The 17108-nt window shown below is 42.7% G+C and overlaps 1 protein-coding gene across 3 annotated transcripts in view; it reads left to right on the top strand.

Moving 5' to 3' along the window:
* LRP8 (LDL receptor related protein 8) overlaps positions 1-17108 on the top strand; it is a 150894-nt gene that overhangs the window by 82097 nt on the left and 51689 nt on the right. For all 3 annotated transcript variants that reach the window (XM_048944603.1, XM_048944605.1, XM_048944604.1), the window contains exon 3: positions 6887-7009. In XM_048944603.1, coding sequence (XP_048800560.1) covers positions 6887-7009 — 123 coding nt within the window. The remainder of the gene's footprint in view (positions 1-6886; positions 7010-17108) is intronic.

The raw sequence follows: 17108 nt of genomic DNA on the forward strand, positions 1-17108 counted from the left end.
AAACAAAGTGTTAGGTTGGAGTGTACCACATTGAGGATGCTGGAGAAGGAAAATCTGTCCCCCCTAAGCCCCCAGCAAAAGCATGGTTTTCCAATTTGCAGGTAGAGTGAGGGGGGAGTGGGGAGAGGCTGGTAGCTGATTCTTGTTTGCCTTTTTTCCTTTTAAACCCCAGAGACTTGAAGACTAAGGTGATGTGGGCTCCTGAAGAATAGCAATGAGAAAACTGTCAGAAAACTTCTTTTTATGCAGCTTAAAAGATCACTGGTGCTTTGCACGTGAATCTGAAGGAAAAAAACAAAACATAGCTGAAGGAAAATCTGAGGGAGCAGATGTTCCTGTGGAGTGTGGCAGTGCCAGGGGTCTCTGCTGGGGTTGTTCCCAGCTGCAAAGCTCCCCCAGATGAAGCCAGAGCCCTCCTGAAGCCTTCAAGCTCCCAAGGAGAGCTTGCATACCCATGTGTGGTGCAGACCTCTGGGGAGCACATCCATTTGTGTGTTGTTTTGTCCTTGAAATCTTTTCTGGAATTACAATCAAAAGGGATCGTTGCTGTTTTTATCACTGGTGAAACAGTTTGTATGGACAAATGCTGCATTCATTAGGCCAACTTGTGTATCTGGAAAGAAACAGAGCAACTTCTGAGCATACAGCCCCTTCTTAATGTCTGAAATAGCAGAGCAACCTGAGGAAAGGGAAAAGATTTCCCTTGGGTTTTGCCTTGATGACAGCAATGAAATCATATGTTTGTTTGTTGATATCACTTTAATTTCATGCATGAGGACAAAATGCAGTTGTAGGATTCTGTGTTTTCCATAGCTTTTCACAGATTCCTGTTACATGCATTAAACTCAGTGCTGAATGTGGAAATGTATTTAAATAATTTGAAATCGAGGATGTACGTATTACCATTTAAAACGCACAGAGTTGGATACCTTTGATACCAATGCAAACCCCAGGTGATGTCTGTCTTAATTTATTCGATCTGATTTAATTGATCAGAGAGGCCGGTTTAGTCTCGACAGCTGCACATCTGTTGCAGTGGCTGGAACCTGGCATCAAGGAGCTCCTGTCAGTGGGTCACTGCTTGCTGAGGTGGGTTCAGGGGTTGTGGGGAGAAGACATTTAAATGTGTTTCATGTGAGGTATCAAAGGGAATGTAGTCTGTGTCTGAGCACCACCCGTTTGAGGTGATCTCATTCATCTTACTTTATAAATGTAACTGCCTGCTGAGATGGCAGCATCAAAAAAAGTGGCCGGATTCAGAGCCTGGTTAAATATTCCCTTTCATTACTTCAAGGTGTCTTTAGTTGTCTGAAAACTAAAAGGATCCAACAGCCCACATCTATGAGGATATCCTGACATTTCAACTCTCGATCTTATCTCATGCCATTTTGTAGCTGCAGAAGTACATGTTCCTGGGATTTCCCATGCTGAGGAGCTGGCAGAAAGGCCAGCTGAGTGAGCCTGGGCTGCTTGCAGCCAACCCCATAGCTGGTGCCAGTGGTGTTGGGCAGGACGAGGCAGTTGTTTGCCCACCTGCTGCCATGGGAGGTCACACCTTGGTGGATTGCCATACTCATTTTGTGCTTCCTTTTTTTTGAAACCATGTTAGTCTACAGAGCTTGAGAGTATTCAGGCCACAACACTAAGATGCAGGTTAGGATTTTCAAATCTCCTTGAAAAGTAAGACATCACTTGGGTATTTAACATGGTCAAACGGCTTGGGGATCAACCTTTTTTTCTTTTTTGTGCTTGGGGTACAGAAAAGGTTTGCAGTGAGCTCAATTTCACGTGTAGATTTAAAAAAACTCAGATTCCTATTTGAGAGCATCATCTGCGTTGTCATGTGGCTGTGTTTGCAGCCAGGAGTGGACCGAGTTATAAACTGAAGATGTCTGCTTGCTGTTAAGTGTTGGACAATCTCTCTCAAGCTTGATACCTTTCTCTTGGTAAGCAGAAAACAATGTAGGGGCAAGTAGATGGTTCAGCTGGGCTGAATTTCTCTCAGTTTGAGACCATTCAGAATAGCTGAGTGAGCCCTAACAAGGAGGTCTGTCCTGGGCAGAGCTGTGTGGCTGTCACAGTGCAGGCTGGTGCCTCGGGACCAAGCTGAGCCCCTGAACTCATGTGATGCTGCTTTTCTTCTCACGTGGAGTCTTGTCAGTGTCTCTGGTATACCAGAGATCAAAGTTGCCATTGAAGTTTTGCAGCGTGAAATGAAACCTGTTTCATGAATTTCAATTTCTCTTTCTGGCCTACCACCCCCTTCCCCTTCTCACATCCTGCAGGGTTAGGTATTTTAGTCTCTCAAAATTTTCATTTTATGCCCTTTTATTCTATTTTTACAGCTGCTTGGGTGAAATGGTTTTCTCCTAGCAGGCTGAATGTAGCTGCAGGTGACATCAGATAGCAGTCGATGGGCAGCCTGCTGCTGATTCAGAAGTAAAATAGGATTCATATGAGGGCAGCAGAACAAGTGAAACTAAGACTGTAGTGTCTGGGTGTTCTGGTTGTTTTAATCTTGTTGAAGACCCCTGCAACAGCCTGTACTGCAGGATGGCAGCACCACTGCAGCCTCGCCTGGCCAGTGGGCAGAGGCCATGCTCTGTCCTCCTTCTGTGGGGCTGTAGTTTTGACTGTTCTCTGTTCAGCTGCTGATTTATGGGATGTGTAGGATTAGACTCTTCACGTCTTGCTCCCCTGTCTTTTCAGATCTGGTGGAAACTGGCTGGCTGCTTGTGAGGTGGTAAAGGCACATCTCAGTCTGCAGGTCTCCTTGGCTTAGCACGCTCCTTAGGCTGGCTGTGGGTTAGAATTGAATCACAGAGGGCTTGCTGTCTAAGATGAAGCATAAAAGATGTTCCTGTCCCAGAAAGCTTCTGGAACTGAAGCACAAAGTGAAGTGACTGAGGGCTTCAGATATAGGAGAGATTTGGATCTTAACAGTAAGATGATGGGAGTACAAATCTTGGACCTCTTAAATTAGGTTCAGTTACCTGATTAGTTTTAATGTCTGGGATTTGACACATCAGGTATTTTTGAAATTGGAAGTTGATTGTAGAGCATCCAGTCCCTTCTCGTTGCCAGTACTTGTTCCTTTTCCTTTCAGTATGCATTTCTTTCTTCCTATCTAATTATACATATCCCCAGTGACTGCTTCTTTTTTGATACCCTCAGTAAATGTTCATATTCTAAACCAGTCGCCTCAAGTTCTGCTGCTTATTTGCTCTGGGGATGAATCCTGACTCCTCACCTTCAATTTGGGATAAGGGATGAGAGTAATGGAAAACAGAAGGACATCTTTACAAAATGAGGGATGCTGGTCTGGTGCAATTTAGTTTAAAATTCAGAGCATTAGTTTGTGTTTCTGTCATGGCTTTATTCCCTCTCTTGTCTGTTTTACTGGGAGAAGAGAAGCAGGAATGAATTCCTTTCTAACCAAGCTTTGGAAATTCGCCCAAACCAGTGCTCAGCCCCTTGGGAATCAGCCCTGTGGCTGCACAGGAGTTAACTTCTACGCTGGAACTCCTTTTGTATCTGCCCAGCTACAGAAGTGAAAAAGGAAAAGCAGGTACCAAAGGCAAATGGAGCAAGAGCCAAAAGAAATGCAGTCTCTTTGGTGTCACTCCTGTATCCAAGCAGGGAAGAAGATGAAAGGCTGTGTGTATGCTTCAGTAGCCTTCTCTCTTCTTGTTCCAGGTATCATTTTGCCCCCCGAGGAGCAGAGGCACAGGGAAGCTGTGACTAGTTACTCTTGTTTGCTTATGTTCATTTGGAAGAGATGTGAGCAGAGCTGCTTGTGCTGCTTACGGCAAAGGAAATAGGTCTCAGGGGAACAATTAATTCTGCTTGGCTATTTCTGAGCCAGGTGAAACCATAGAAGGAACCTGTGTCCTCCCCACTGTCTGAAAGGGAGGTATTTATTTATTTTACTTTTTAATGCACCGCTGACAATTTATGGTGTGGGCCTGAATGAATTTTTAATGGAGAATTGATGGAAGAAAGGTGTATAACATGGGAGATTAATAGAAGAGGTTATTGGACTTGAAAAAGAAAAGGAGGAAAGTGACAGAGAGCTGATATATTAATTAACTTCTCCCTGCCTGTGCCGTGATTGCACAGACACAAGGATTGAGTGCCAGAAGGGGAATCTGGTTGAAAACAAAGCGATTCCAGTCTTATGTTAGTGGTGAAATGACAGGACTTCCGTATTCTTGCAGCTTGAATAATCCGGGCTGCTGTTTGCAACACAAAGCAGAGCATATTTTAATTAAGGCATTCTGCAGAGCCGTGACCCAATGTGTTGGAGAATAAGAATAATAACGATACATTATTTAAAATATAAATAATAAGAAGCAGCAAAATAAGAAATGGTAGATGTAAATATAATAATCATAGAATGGTTTAAGGCTTTTGCCCCTTAGCCTGCTGCTTTAAGTGATCAGGCAGTTCAGATTCAAACAAAGGACCAAATGTGCTTTTATCTTGCTGATGTATCAGGCAGGGGATTGTGGGACCCTTGGGTGGGTGTGTGGGCAGGGTCCCCTTTCTCTGCTGCTGGGTGGTTGGGCACAGCTTTGCCTTGCAAAGAAGGGCTCTGCTCCTGGAGCGCATTAACACCCTCAAAGGATGCCTGTGAATGTCAGCAATGCGTTTCTCTCCCTTTTGTGAATCCTGGCAATCTATTAATTGTGCTGCCCAAGAGCAGTGTTGGGGGAACAAAGCAATCAGTGCTACCATCTGCTGTGAGCAGGCTGGCCGTGCTGCAGGGTGGGAGGGCTGCCTGTTACCCTCCTGTCTGTTGCTGACCCCTCGCTTGTGTCTGCACGTCCTGGAAATAAGTGGTCGGAGTGTCAGACTGATGGAGAAAGAGTAGGTTGGGTGAAGGCAGAAAGGTAGCTGGGTCACAGTCTCTTGGGAATGAGCCAAGGACCAGAGATTTCTGATGGAAGCAAGACATGATGATTCTGAGAGAGCTTGTATTATACTAAACCAGTTTTAAAAATGAAACATCTCATATCTCCAGTGTTACACTTGTCACTGTTTCAGGAAAAACACACAGTTGTTTCATTTGGGGGTGCTGCAGTTTTCCTCTAACAGCAACTGCTGAGCTTCAGGTTGGCAGCAGGCAGGGAAATGCTGTGACTTTGCTTATGCACTCGTATCCCATCAGCATCTGGTATGAGCTTCTGACCATTACATGCAAGCTTAGTTTAGTTAATCTGATGTAATAAATACATCAGAAGTGACCCGTGATAGCCAGCTGCACAAGTGTTGAGGAGCAGGTCTGTTCCCTCTGATAATGGACGTGCAATATCCTTGGAAGATCAGACTGGGTTCCTTTTGTCGCTCGTCTCTTGTAAAGCAGTTGGCCTCTGTGGTTTTTCTTTATATTTGTTCATAATATTTGGTTCTAAATGACCGAAGGGCAAATTGTCCATTTGATTCAGAACATGGCTCATTTAGCAGTGGAAAGGGGGGAATAAATGCATGTTCTCTGTATGAAGTGCATCCTGAGAGGTTGTACAGCTGCTTACTGGTGTGTTGTGGTGTTTTCCTGCTCAGTGCTTGTTCAGGGAAGCTGTGTGTCTCACGTTAGTACATGAATGCTTGGTTTCTGCCATGACAACCTCCCCAGTACCTCATGCAGCAATGGCCCTCTTCCTGCATAGGTCATGGGCTTGTAAGCTTGTGCTTATGTAAGAAAAAGTAAGAAAAAAGTCAGATCAAGTTGTTGTGTTTAATGCTTTGAAGATGTCTGCTGGAAGAAATGCTGATGAAGCCATAATGTGTACATATGACTTACATCGAGTAGTAGGTACCAAGCACGAGCCTCCCTGTGCAATCAGTTAAGCAGTGGAGCAGATTGCACAGGGAGGTCATGCTGTCTCCATCCTGAGATTGAGATGTTTAAAGCAGCCTGAGTGAAGCCATGAGTTACCTGGTCTGGCCAGGTCTTGAGGAGGAGGCTGGACTGGCCTCCAGGTGTCCTTCAATGCCTGAATGTTCTTGTGATCGTATTAGATTGTGAGCAGCTTTGCAGAAGGGAAGAAACAAATCTCCTTGCCACCACCTCCTATATGAATTGGTTGGTCAGCTGATCTGCTCTTCAATTGGATTCCTTGTAGAAAAGCCACACCATTGGAAAAGGCAGTGACTTGTGATCACATACACACTGATGCCAAGGACTGAACAGGCCAGATTGTAGGCTGCTTTCTTTCTGCTGCAGTGCAGTAATGCTGATGTATATTAAAGGCACTGAGTGTGCTGCACCACCAGCACAGTGGAATAGACCCGTTAATTGCTTGAGCCTCCTGCCTTGCATCTTTTTCAAGCCCTAGATTAATGCAAGCAAAGCAAAGAGTGTTGAGTGGTTGACATTTAATGAAATGATGTTTATTGTCTGGAGGAGTGCTTTATGATCATCTAATAGGGTGACAGATGTACTAAAAAAAGCCATGATAGACTGTGTGGATAAAAACATTGTTAGATCGTAGTACTCCAAAGGCAAGACTTGTCTTACCTGTCTGTAAATCATGCAGCACGCTTTCAGTTCCATGAAAGCAGCAATGTTTTGTAGTAAACCCCAGATCCTTATTTTGATAAAGAGCATCCCTATTTTTACGTATTGATTTATTTATTTTTTTACTGTCTGAAATAAAATATACAAGAGTAGATCCATTTTGAATAATTGAGGAATAAAAGTTTTAGAGAAAAGGAACACCCGATACCTGAGTGTTTCTGTCATGGAGAAGCGATGCTGAATGTGAGATGAATTCTCTTGATGTGGGGAAATCAGTGTTGTCCTTCCTGGGATGGGATGCCGTGAAGGTGATCTGTTGTGCTTATATTCACATCCAGTTCTGTTTGTTTTTTTCTTTTCCTGCAGCAAAGAAAACTTGTGCTGAGTCGGATTTCGCTTGTGACAACGGCCACTGCATCCCAGATAGGTGGAAGTGTGACGGCGAAGAAGAATGTTCTGATGGGTCGGATGAATCAGAAGCAGCATGCAGTGAGTAGCAAAGACAAGTGGTGTTTCTCAGACATGTCGTCTTGTCAAAGCATGGAGTGCTAAGAAACGGAAGGTGTTGTTCTTAACACTCACAGGATGATGTTTAAACTTCAGCTTTTGTTGTAACAGAAACTAAACACACAAAAGATTCAGGTCATTTGAATCAGATGGCGTCCAAATGTTCCCGTATACCAGTTTTCCAGACAGTGATACAGATAGAACTATACAAGGTGTATTTCTGTCTGAAACAGGAAACATTTCTAGCACTACTGCAGTTTGCATAGTTTCAGGGCTCGTGATCAGCAGTGGTGCATTAAGATTCCTGATCAGTCTTCTCACAAAAGAGAAAGCTTTTAAGAAGCAGGAGTCCAAGGGGAATCAGAAGCTATTATTTAGCACTACACCTACAAGGTGTACTGTTGCTCCCCGGCTTCCTAGTGTGTGAGGCTGCACCAGCAATCATGTAAGGTCTGAATCAAGTACTATGAAATCTGTGTGCCTGGGGTCAGGCCTTTGCAAACTGTGATGTGCAGCATTTTGCATGGGGTAGCATCTTAGGATTCTTCACTGCAGACAGCACTTCTGTCACTACAGCTGAACTTTCCAATTCCTAGGGCATTGCTCAGTGTTATTATTTCTTATTTTAGTTTTTGCCTTGGAGAACAAGTGAAGAAAAACATAACAGACAAAAGATGAGCAGTGTAAAATGACTAAAGCTGAGAGTAAATATAACAGATGATCAGTACAGACAACACCTTTTAAAAATATATTGATAGAGTAAGTAAAAGGACATGCTTGATTTCCATAGTGCACATAATGTTTTCGCTGTTTGAGGACCTCTGTCCATGCTCTGTTAGTACAGAACTGTGAAGGTCTGATGCTGAGTTGAAGGGAATCCCAAGAACACCGTAATGAAAACACTGGCTTGCTTACATCTGCAGATTTGTTCTTGGGCAGACCAAGAAACTTATACAAGCCATTCTATTGAATTTCCAGTCATGTACTTCACAAATATATTCCCATGAGTCAGAAACAGTGCTGGAGGAAGTGTTTTATTGGCACATAGAGGGCTTCACAAATAACCATGCTTTTATTTTTAATCCCAGTACCTGTTCTACCTTCTCCCTCCCTAATTAAGAAAGATAAATAAGCTTATCTTTTGCATAAAACGAATGGAATATTTTTTGCAGCCATATACTGGCTTCAGAAAAAACTTCAGTGACTGCATTCGCATATTTATGTACTGTAAGTGTTGGTCTTTCACCCTGCATCCGCCTTAGTCAAAAGCTATCTTATTAATGCTCCTTCTGCTACCTGATTGTGCGGAGGGGGGCTGCATAACTAAGCAGCTCCATTCCCTGGTGTTGCTGTCTGTAAATCTCTTGGCAGAGGGCATAGCATGGAGAGGGTACGGACCATGCAGCTCTTAGTTCCCTGGTGATTTTTCTTCATCATCTTCCATTCCTCCCATTTTTCCCCACTTACGTTATCTCTCTGGGGAAATCATCTTTAAAACTTAAGTATTGTAAAGGACGCTTGACCTGAGCCTTTGACTGGTACAATATGGGGCTGCCGTCCTGAGAGGAAAGTCATTTGTTCAGTTTAGCGTGATTTTCTGCTTGAAACCTACTAAGAAACTGAAGTCTACGTTTCTGCAGTGGTTCTTCTCTTCAGGTAGTATCAGGGAAATAATGGCCCTTGAAATGTCTCCCTGCTGCTAATGGGAGCAGGACAGTGTCACCTTGACACAGGCAGAAATCTGTTCCAGCTCTGCAGTGTGCTGTGACAGGTCAATCAGGAATTCATTGTGGAAGTGACAGTGCCCGTGTGGACTAATTCTTGACTTGGCCTTTTTTTATTTTTAGTACAAGAGTTTTGAAAACAGGTCAGAGACTGTGGCATGTAATTATGGCCTATAACTGCAGCATTTCTATTCACAGAAGATAACATCCATATCTGTCAGTCAGGAAGGGTCTCTTGGCTTCCAGAGGCAATTTGCATGAGTGAGTGCTTTTCTCTGTTGAAACCAGAAACTTCTGATGCTCTAGCCCTCTCTGTTACAGGTAAAGTGTCCTCTTAGGACTTTGTTCTTGCGTATTTTTCACATCTGGATCAAGGTGGTCCTGAGCCACAATCCCAGCTTCCAACAACAGAAAATAAAGGTGACTTTTCATAGCAGGGCTTCCAGCACGCATTGAACTGCTCTGATTGGTGCCTTCGTACCGTGTAGCTGGCTGCATTGTTGGAGTGCCTGGTTAAGGCTAGTTTTAATTTTAATTCCGTGCTTTCTAATGTGTAGCTGTCTCAGCACAATATGTTTAACTTTTGTTACAAGTTTATGTGGTAGATGCAAGATCTTCATGTCTCAAAGTTTATAGGATGCTCAGTACAAGCTCATGCCTGACTTGCGGCTGGCTCTCTGGACAAGTTGATATTTCTTTCTATACCAGTTCAAAGCTTGCCTTCTAATCTTAAAAAAAAATCTGCAAGTAGAATTTTGGAACTTTACTTCTTTTATGGGATTATTCAGATTTGAGGATCACACTTAATCAGATGAAGATCAAGTAGTTTTAATCCTATGGCTGTTGATAGCTATAGGCTTTAATTTGCATGGTAAGGCCATTCTTCCCAGATGTTTTGTATCCTTGTCAAACTATGTGTCATCTCAGAGGCTGATCCGATCTGCTCTTAAGGAACCAGAATCAGCCCGATGATGCATAAGCACTGTCCTGGTTGTGGGATTAATTCACATATGTTTGCAGCTCTTCCTGTTGCCACTCTTGAAGGCAGCAGTGAACGATAAACCTGGCAGATTGTTACACAAAAAACTGGAGCATGTTGCTTTATTTTTAGTGTATACCCCCAAAGTAAAAGCCCAAACTGTTTGTATGTGTAAATGCCATACCAGACAAGGAAAAAGCTGTAATTACAGACAGAAAATCTAGTGAGAGTCAGAGTGTATAGTGGGACGTTTTGTAAGGCTTTTCCTAGAAGTTCTCTCCCAGCAGTCCTTGATGTTTTTTTAAATTTATTTATTTTTTCCTCCATCTGGTGAGAAGTAACTGCAGGCCACTGTGACTGTCTCACTTTGCTGTGTGGAAATGCAGCACAGCCTTTGGAGGAGAATGCACTGTGGAGTTTCCCTAAGGAAGAGTTGGGATGGGAAATGGAGATTTCTCACCTCTGGCTAGATCAAACTACTTTATAAAATCAATTGCTTTCGGACAGGTCACATAATTACCAGCATCTCTGTCAGGTTCCAGAGCTTTTCCTCAATTAACGTAACACTGGGACACTGGCTGTAGTCCATTTGAGATATGGAGATTCAGAGCATTGATAATGCTGAATGTTGCACTTGAGGAGTATTTCCAGCTTGGAAAGAGATCCACAGCACCTAGCCATATGCTAAATGGCTTTCTATTTTCTGAATGCTTTTGTAGCTATTTTGTAAATACCTTATGGGCTCTGATCGGTTGTTAGGGATTCTATGTCCCTGTCTCTAGTGCTGAGTTAAAGATAAAAGGTTGTTGTAAAGAAACAAAAAAATCCCTACTTAGTTTGCTGCTGCTTCCCAGATCCCTGAAGCTGCTCAGCTTTGCACCTGGAGATACCCTCTCTCAAGATGTTACCCTTCCACAGGTTTTCAGGACAGTGTGACCTGTTTTGTGTCCATAGATAAGATGGCATTACAGCTTACCTGATTTTGTTCAACCTGTGGTGTCCAGGTTTTTTTTTTTCCTGCTATCCATGAAGTGCATTTTCTTCAAGCCACTGAATTTGGCAGAGAGCAGTGGCAATAAGTGGCTATGGAGTTCCCAACTGATGGAACCTGTAGGGCTTCTCACTATTGTATCTGGCATGAGCTGAATTTAGAGAAGATGGTTGTTCAGGCTTCTGGTTTGAAAATGAGTTATTATGAAGAAGAAGCTGCTTATATTTCTTCTTTTCTTTGAGCTAGATCCTTAATCTAAAGATACTCTTACATCCACAGGTTTGTCCAAGAAAATTATTAATGTAGCAGGCAAATAGCACTGCTAAAGCTCAGTGTTCTGCCATCTGTCAGTTCTTCAGTGCTATTATTTGGCAGCTGAGTTTATTTGGTCTCATTTATTTTATATTAAAGTTTCCAAAATAAGCGTATCCCTCTTCTGTAAGCAGATCTTTTCAGGCAGATATTGTGGGCTGGAGCTGTTCTCTCTGAAGTAATCATCTGAAATAATGATGGAGGAAGGGGATTGTTTTATTTTGGCTTAGTCTGTTTATTGCATGGAAGTGGAATGAGCCCCTAAATCAGGGGAAGCAAAGCCACGCAAACTCAAAAATTAATGCTATCCACAGAGGGCAGGAAGGACAGAATGCACAATTTAAGAAGTTGGCTTGAACAAGGCTGGGGGAGGGAGGAGGAGGAATGTAATGTTGAAGAGAAGAAAGTTATTTTGAGATACATACTTAATAAATGAGAAGAAATGGGATGGTGAGTGAGGTGGAACAAAGAAATGCTGTTTAGCTGTGCTGCATTGCAGTGCTGATGGAGAAGGGGAAGAGTTAATGCCACGGCATGTCACACTCCAGCCTCATCTTCCTTGACAAAGCCTTTTTAGGTTCAGGAGGTCTCTGTTCAGGAAAGGTTGGCTGCATGTATGTAAAGCAAATGAACCACTTAGGCCTTGCAGGATGCCTGCTGGGAGGGCAGCCAGGGGAGATGCAGGCTTATCCTCTGTGTGACATGAGCCAGTGCTGCTGCTCTCTGCCTATGGGTGAGGCAAAACCTGCAGTGGGTGCAAAACTGCCATCATTGGAAAGTGTTCTCAAACAATAATGTGTTTCATCTCTGTTGTGCCAGCTTGTATGCAATGAGCTTCCCACAAATCGTGAAAAAGGAGAACGGAATGTCGAGAAACAGTGGGAGCGGAGTTAATACTTCTGTCAGCCAGACACCCCTGATTCCCATGTACCTCACCAGAGTCAGTTTTGAGATACAGAAAATGTTTTTGACCTCAGAGTCAGCTCGTTCACCTGAGGATCTTACAATTGTTTGCTACCAGGTTATGTAGCAACATGCCTGTGCAGGATCTCTGGTAAGGCCCCACAAACCATCCAGCTGAGGAGCCCCACACCTCTTCTTCATTGTTGTCACTAAAAGCAGCTCACTGCTACTCTGTGCCCATCCTGCGGTGGTGGCATGTGCTACACAGGCTTTGCTTAAACGTGAGAGATTCCTTGCTATGTCACCATCCAGTTTCTGGAAGCTGAAGAAGGGGGAATGGTAGTTATTCTTCTTACTGAACTAGGAGACCTCTATCAAAACGGATGTTAGCCACCCAGTGCTGTTCCAACATAGGTACAGAATCATGTGGCTTTTTTACAGGAATGAAATTTTAAATTTTTCTCTGAATTTGATTATTTAATGAAAAGTAAAAATCTCTGGAGAAAAATAAAAACAAATGCTAGCAAACAGTAGCAGCACTGATGGGAACATAAATTAAAGGGATAGAGCAAGTAAAGATCTGAGCTGGCAAACTCTTGCCTAAGGACATCGTATATGTAATGAGATCAAGGAATGCAGGCAGCAGAAACTCACCATTTCTTATTTCTTTATCAGATATGTGACATTCTCCTAGTTAAGAGCAGAAGTTATTATACGGAATGGTGCAGGAGGATGTTACGAGAGAGAAAAAGGGAGGTCTGAATTCATGTTGCATGTAATAAGGAATGGTTTAATAGGCAGGTTTAATAAGCAGCAGTCCTAGAAATAGATATATATATTCTTAATGGAAGTGGAATATAAAACGAAATCCATGAATGTTGGTTTGAAATGCAGTATCAGTTCATGCAGTCCTTCTTATTTTGAAGTGCATGTCGTTCAGGGAGATGTATCCAAACTTGACAGTTATATTTTTAATGGGCATTTTCCACGATCCTGGGCACTTTATGTGCTGCTGCTGTGTATGCTGATCTGTAATACTGGTCAGCACGTAATGGTGCTCGTTTGCTATTAAGTTGCACAAAAGCATAATTCTGCAATTGTTGGTGTTGCTGACAGTATTGCTCACCCAAAAATGCACAACCCTCTCCTAGCTTCCCATTCACCCCAAAGGAAATTATTTCCACATTATTCATCTTTGATCTATGTCTCGTGCATGTCTGACTGAGTTTGGTTACATTACTGTGCTTTTCTGGAAAGCGACTTAATAGACTGTTCCTGCCCTTGGAGAATTCATTTATCTTGAAGAAGAGTGGACTGTCTCACTCAGGCTATCATGTACACTGGGCCACTGAACTTCAAATGGGGGGAGGGGGGAAAGAAAGCGAAAAAAGCCACCACAAACAAACTAGGTCAAATCATCCAGGCACAGCCACATACCACATTTTAGAACCTGGGGCAGAAACAGACAGGATTTTTTTTTTTCCCCCCTCCAACATCAAGAGCAGATCTTCTTGTTTATATTGTGCTATGATGGTGGGGAATTGTATGTGCAGTGGAATAAATAAAGACTATTCTGTTGGAGGAATTTGTTACAGGCTCAATCAAGGCATTGAGTGAGATAAGGTTAGTGTCAGATGTACAAGTGTTCATTTCTACAGCACTCCCGTTGCACTAACTGGCTATTGCCAGCACAAAATCCAGCTTCCGTGCTCTGGTTACTGGGCCCCCACAAGTGTGGTGGGCCCTTGGGAGCATTACAGCAGCTGAGGTTTCCACGCATCTGTAAACAAATATAGCATAAGGTGCAGAAGGTGGGAATGCTTCTGGAGCTACAGGACCCTCCTGGTGGCAGGACATAGAAAAGACAGTCTGGTTTTCCAGAGGCTCAGACTGAGTTTGTGGGACTAATGGCAAAAACTTTGGTTTGTCAAAGTGAAGAAATCAATGGGGACAGAATAAAATAAAATCGCCCCATATCATCTTTCCATGAAGTCACAGGATAATTTAAGACAGAAGGGATCTCTGGGGCTCATCTAGTCCAGGCCCCTGCTGCAAACAGGTCACTGTTCTTGCATTTGGCCACCGATGTTAATGAAAAAAATCCTTGGATGTCACCTGCATTTTCTCCGTTGCAGCGTGCATCACCATGCACATCTGAGAAAAATCTGCCTTTGTTTCTGTAGTCCCTTCCTATTTCAGCGTTGAAGGCAGCGATAAAATCTTCCTTTCGCCTCCTCTTCTGGTGGCTGAACAGAGTTCTCTCAGTCTCTTCTTGTGTGCAGTCTATTGTTGTTTTGCCAGGAAATTGGAAATAGCACAATTCTGTAAATGGAATCGATTTTTTTCATCATTCACTAACCTCTGTCAAAGCCTCATCACATCCAAAATGTAATATAAAAAATATCTTACGTCTTTTGTATGCTGGTTACCTTCCAGGCCTACTTATGAAGGGTTTCAGACTCTTCATTCTGTTCAATGAATATATTAGCAATACTCTGGAGATGGATGAGAATTGTCAAGGCCGGTTAGAAGACCAGTAGTTCCCTACAGATTGTATCGTCCGGTATAGTAAAGATTTTTAGAAGTCTTTTTTTGTCCTAAGTATGTGTAACTCTTCAAATGCTCGTAAACATTTCTACTTCACTCATCTTATCTCAGCCAATGTATACTTTCTTCACAAGTGTCCCTGGTTCCTTTATCACTGTAGCTTATCTGAATGAGTTCAAGTGGGTTCTTGTTGAGCAACTCCAAACTGACCTCAATATCCCAAAGGACACAAAATGGTAGGTACTAACACAAGAAATCTTCGACAAGATGAGAAACCTAATCTAGCTTTTCTTGCATCCTGTCCCTTTTATTGAAGCATGAAATTATCCTTTTACATCAAAGCAAATTCAGCAAACTCAAAGCCTAGCTGTTTATCCTTAGCAGCAGGAAAACTTTATCTGTGGCTGTTGGGCAGTGAATTACATCTCCTTTTTGATGATTTCCATGGCTTTGGTGATCTCAGCTTTTTACGTACCTAGAGATGTAAATTAATTTAGTGTATGCAGTGATTGTGCTTCAATTCTACCGGTGCTAAGAACTTTGAAGTAATACCCCTTAAAGAAAACATATTTTTCCTTCAATGGAAGGTAGTTAGAGCTTGAGTTTCAAAAGTGACCTTTTCACAGGTTCTACGCCAGTAGGAAAACCAATAGAAGTTATCTGTTGGATCTTTTCAGATGTTTTTGCTGCTCTTTTATTAAGCAATGTAATCTTGCAAGAAAGTCACTTTGCAAGATTTGGCATTTGCAGTGTCCATATGCCTCAGGTCATAGAATCATAGAATGGCTTGGGTTGGAAGGGACCCCAAGGATCATCAAGCTCCAACCCCCTGCCACGTGCAGGGTGACCAACCTCCATATCTAGTACTAGACCAGGCTGCCCAGGACCCCATCCAGCCTGTCCTTGAACACCTGCAGGAATGCTCCAGGTCAGCTCTGAGCTTTCATTAGTTGACTGTTGCAAATATTTAAATGTTGGCATTTAAATATTTTTCCTATTGGTCTAATGTGTTCATGCAGTTTGTAAACAGGAACGGTCATAAAAGGGCTTGCTGCTGCCTTTTATGGCTGCTATTAATCTTGCAGTTACTTCAGTGAGAGAGAAGCAGCAGGAAAGCGAAGGTTGAGCATATGAAGGCCTTGTGTGTGTAGTTATTTGGAAGCCCATCAATACTGAACTAGTAAAAACTGAAGAGGCTTTCAAAAATACTCAAGCAGCTTCTCATAGCCTAATGATTTTCCTTTTTTCCATTCTCTTCCTGCTTGTGTTCTGAAATTCAGATTAGAACCACAATCACTGTGGCTGATGTGAAAAGAAAATAATTTCTGGGAATCAAAAGCAAGTCATAATTTGAAAACTGAAATATGTTGCCAACTAAATGAGGCAGCATTGCACTGTATCTGTGCAGAAAGCAAATCTCTTGCCCTTTCTTGAATGGATGAATTACGGTGTGAGGAAAATATTTTAAGAAGTGAAAATGAAATGGCACTGTTCAACATTTTCCACGTTTAAATATTTTGTGTTTTAATGGGTTTCTTGTAGGTTGAAGCCGTGATTCCTAATTGCACCTTTTACTTAATAGATCCTTTTCCCGTGTTTGTCTCCTTGCACAGTTGTGGGATCATGTTTCCATTCAGGACAAGCTCCCACTGAACTCGTTTGCAGTTTTAACGAGGGTCTCGTGATACTCGGTCCTGCTTCCTTGAGGATTAGGATCATGATTAAGACTGGTTTAATATGCAACCTCTGCATGCTTTGGTAGATAATTTATGTAACTTAAACCTTGCCCTGGAGATTTTCAGTTCTCTGAAATGCTTTCAGTCGTGCTGTGCACAGAGTGAGGCACCTCGCTGGCAGCACTGTCTGCACTGTGAGGCTCATGTACATCTTCGCCCTGCACATCTGTGGGGTGCAGCAGGCCTCCACAGCTGCCATGGGCCTCAACCAGCTCTTTGCGTTAGTAATAGCTTCTGGCCTCTAGTAAGCTAGGGCCTCTAGTGAGGACACTGTGCAGTAGCTGGATTCTGAGTGACATTTCAACTCACCCCATCTTGTATTTTAACATAGTAAGCCACGTTAAGAACCTTTTGTATTAGAATACAAGAGGCCTTAGCTCAGTAGTTTTGTTAGGCCACACATGCGTATGCGTTCCTATATGAGTGCACTAATGCCAGTTAATGAACCCTATTTCCAGCTTATACTGCCAGACTAAGCATCTTACTGTGTCACTGGAGTTCTCTAAGGGTACTATGCTATAGGACTGGAGTTACTGTGTGAAGGCTGTGAATTGTTTTGTGACAGAGGTAGTAAATAGTCATTTTTGACATGAACGTAACCATGCTTCTCCTTGTGAGGCAAGAAGCATGTCTGCGTGTTGGTCAGCCAGCGTTCTTTCCTAGTTGTACTAAAATCAAGTAAAATTATACGTATCTGTAGGAGTGCGCATACACAAAATGATGATATGTAATTCGAGCATTTCAGCAGGTATGTTGGCTGTGTATAGAATGTGAACAAGAAATAGCAATTATCATACTAAATTCTGCTAGTATTTATGTTTTTGTTTCAATTCCTGCCTCTAGGCATGTTGTCAGAGTCAGACTTGGAGCTGAGCTGTGTGAACTAGCA

This window comes from Lagopus muta, chromosome 5 (genome assembly GCF_023343835.1).
Source record: "Lagopus muta isolate bLagMut1 chromosome 5, bLagMut1 primary, whole genome shotgun sequence".
Lineage (NCBI taxonomy): Eukaryota > Metazoa > Chordata > Aves > Galliformes > Phasianidae > Lagopus > Lagopus muta.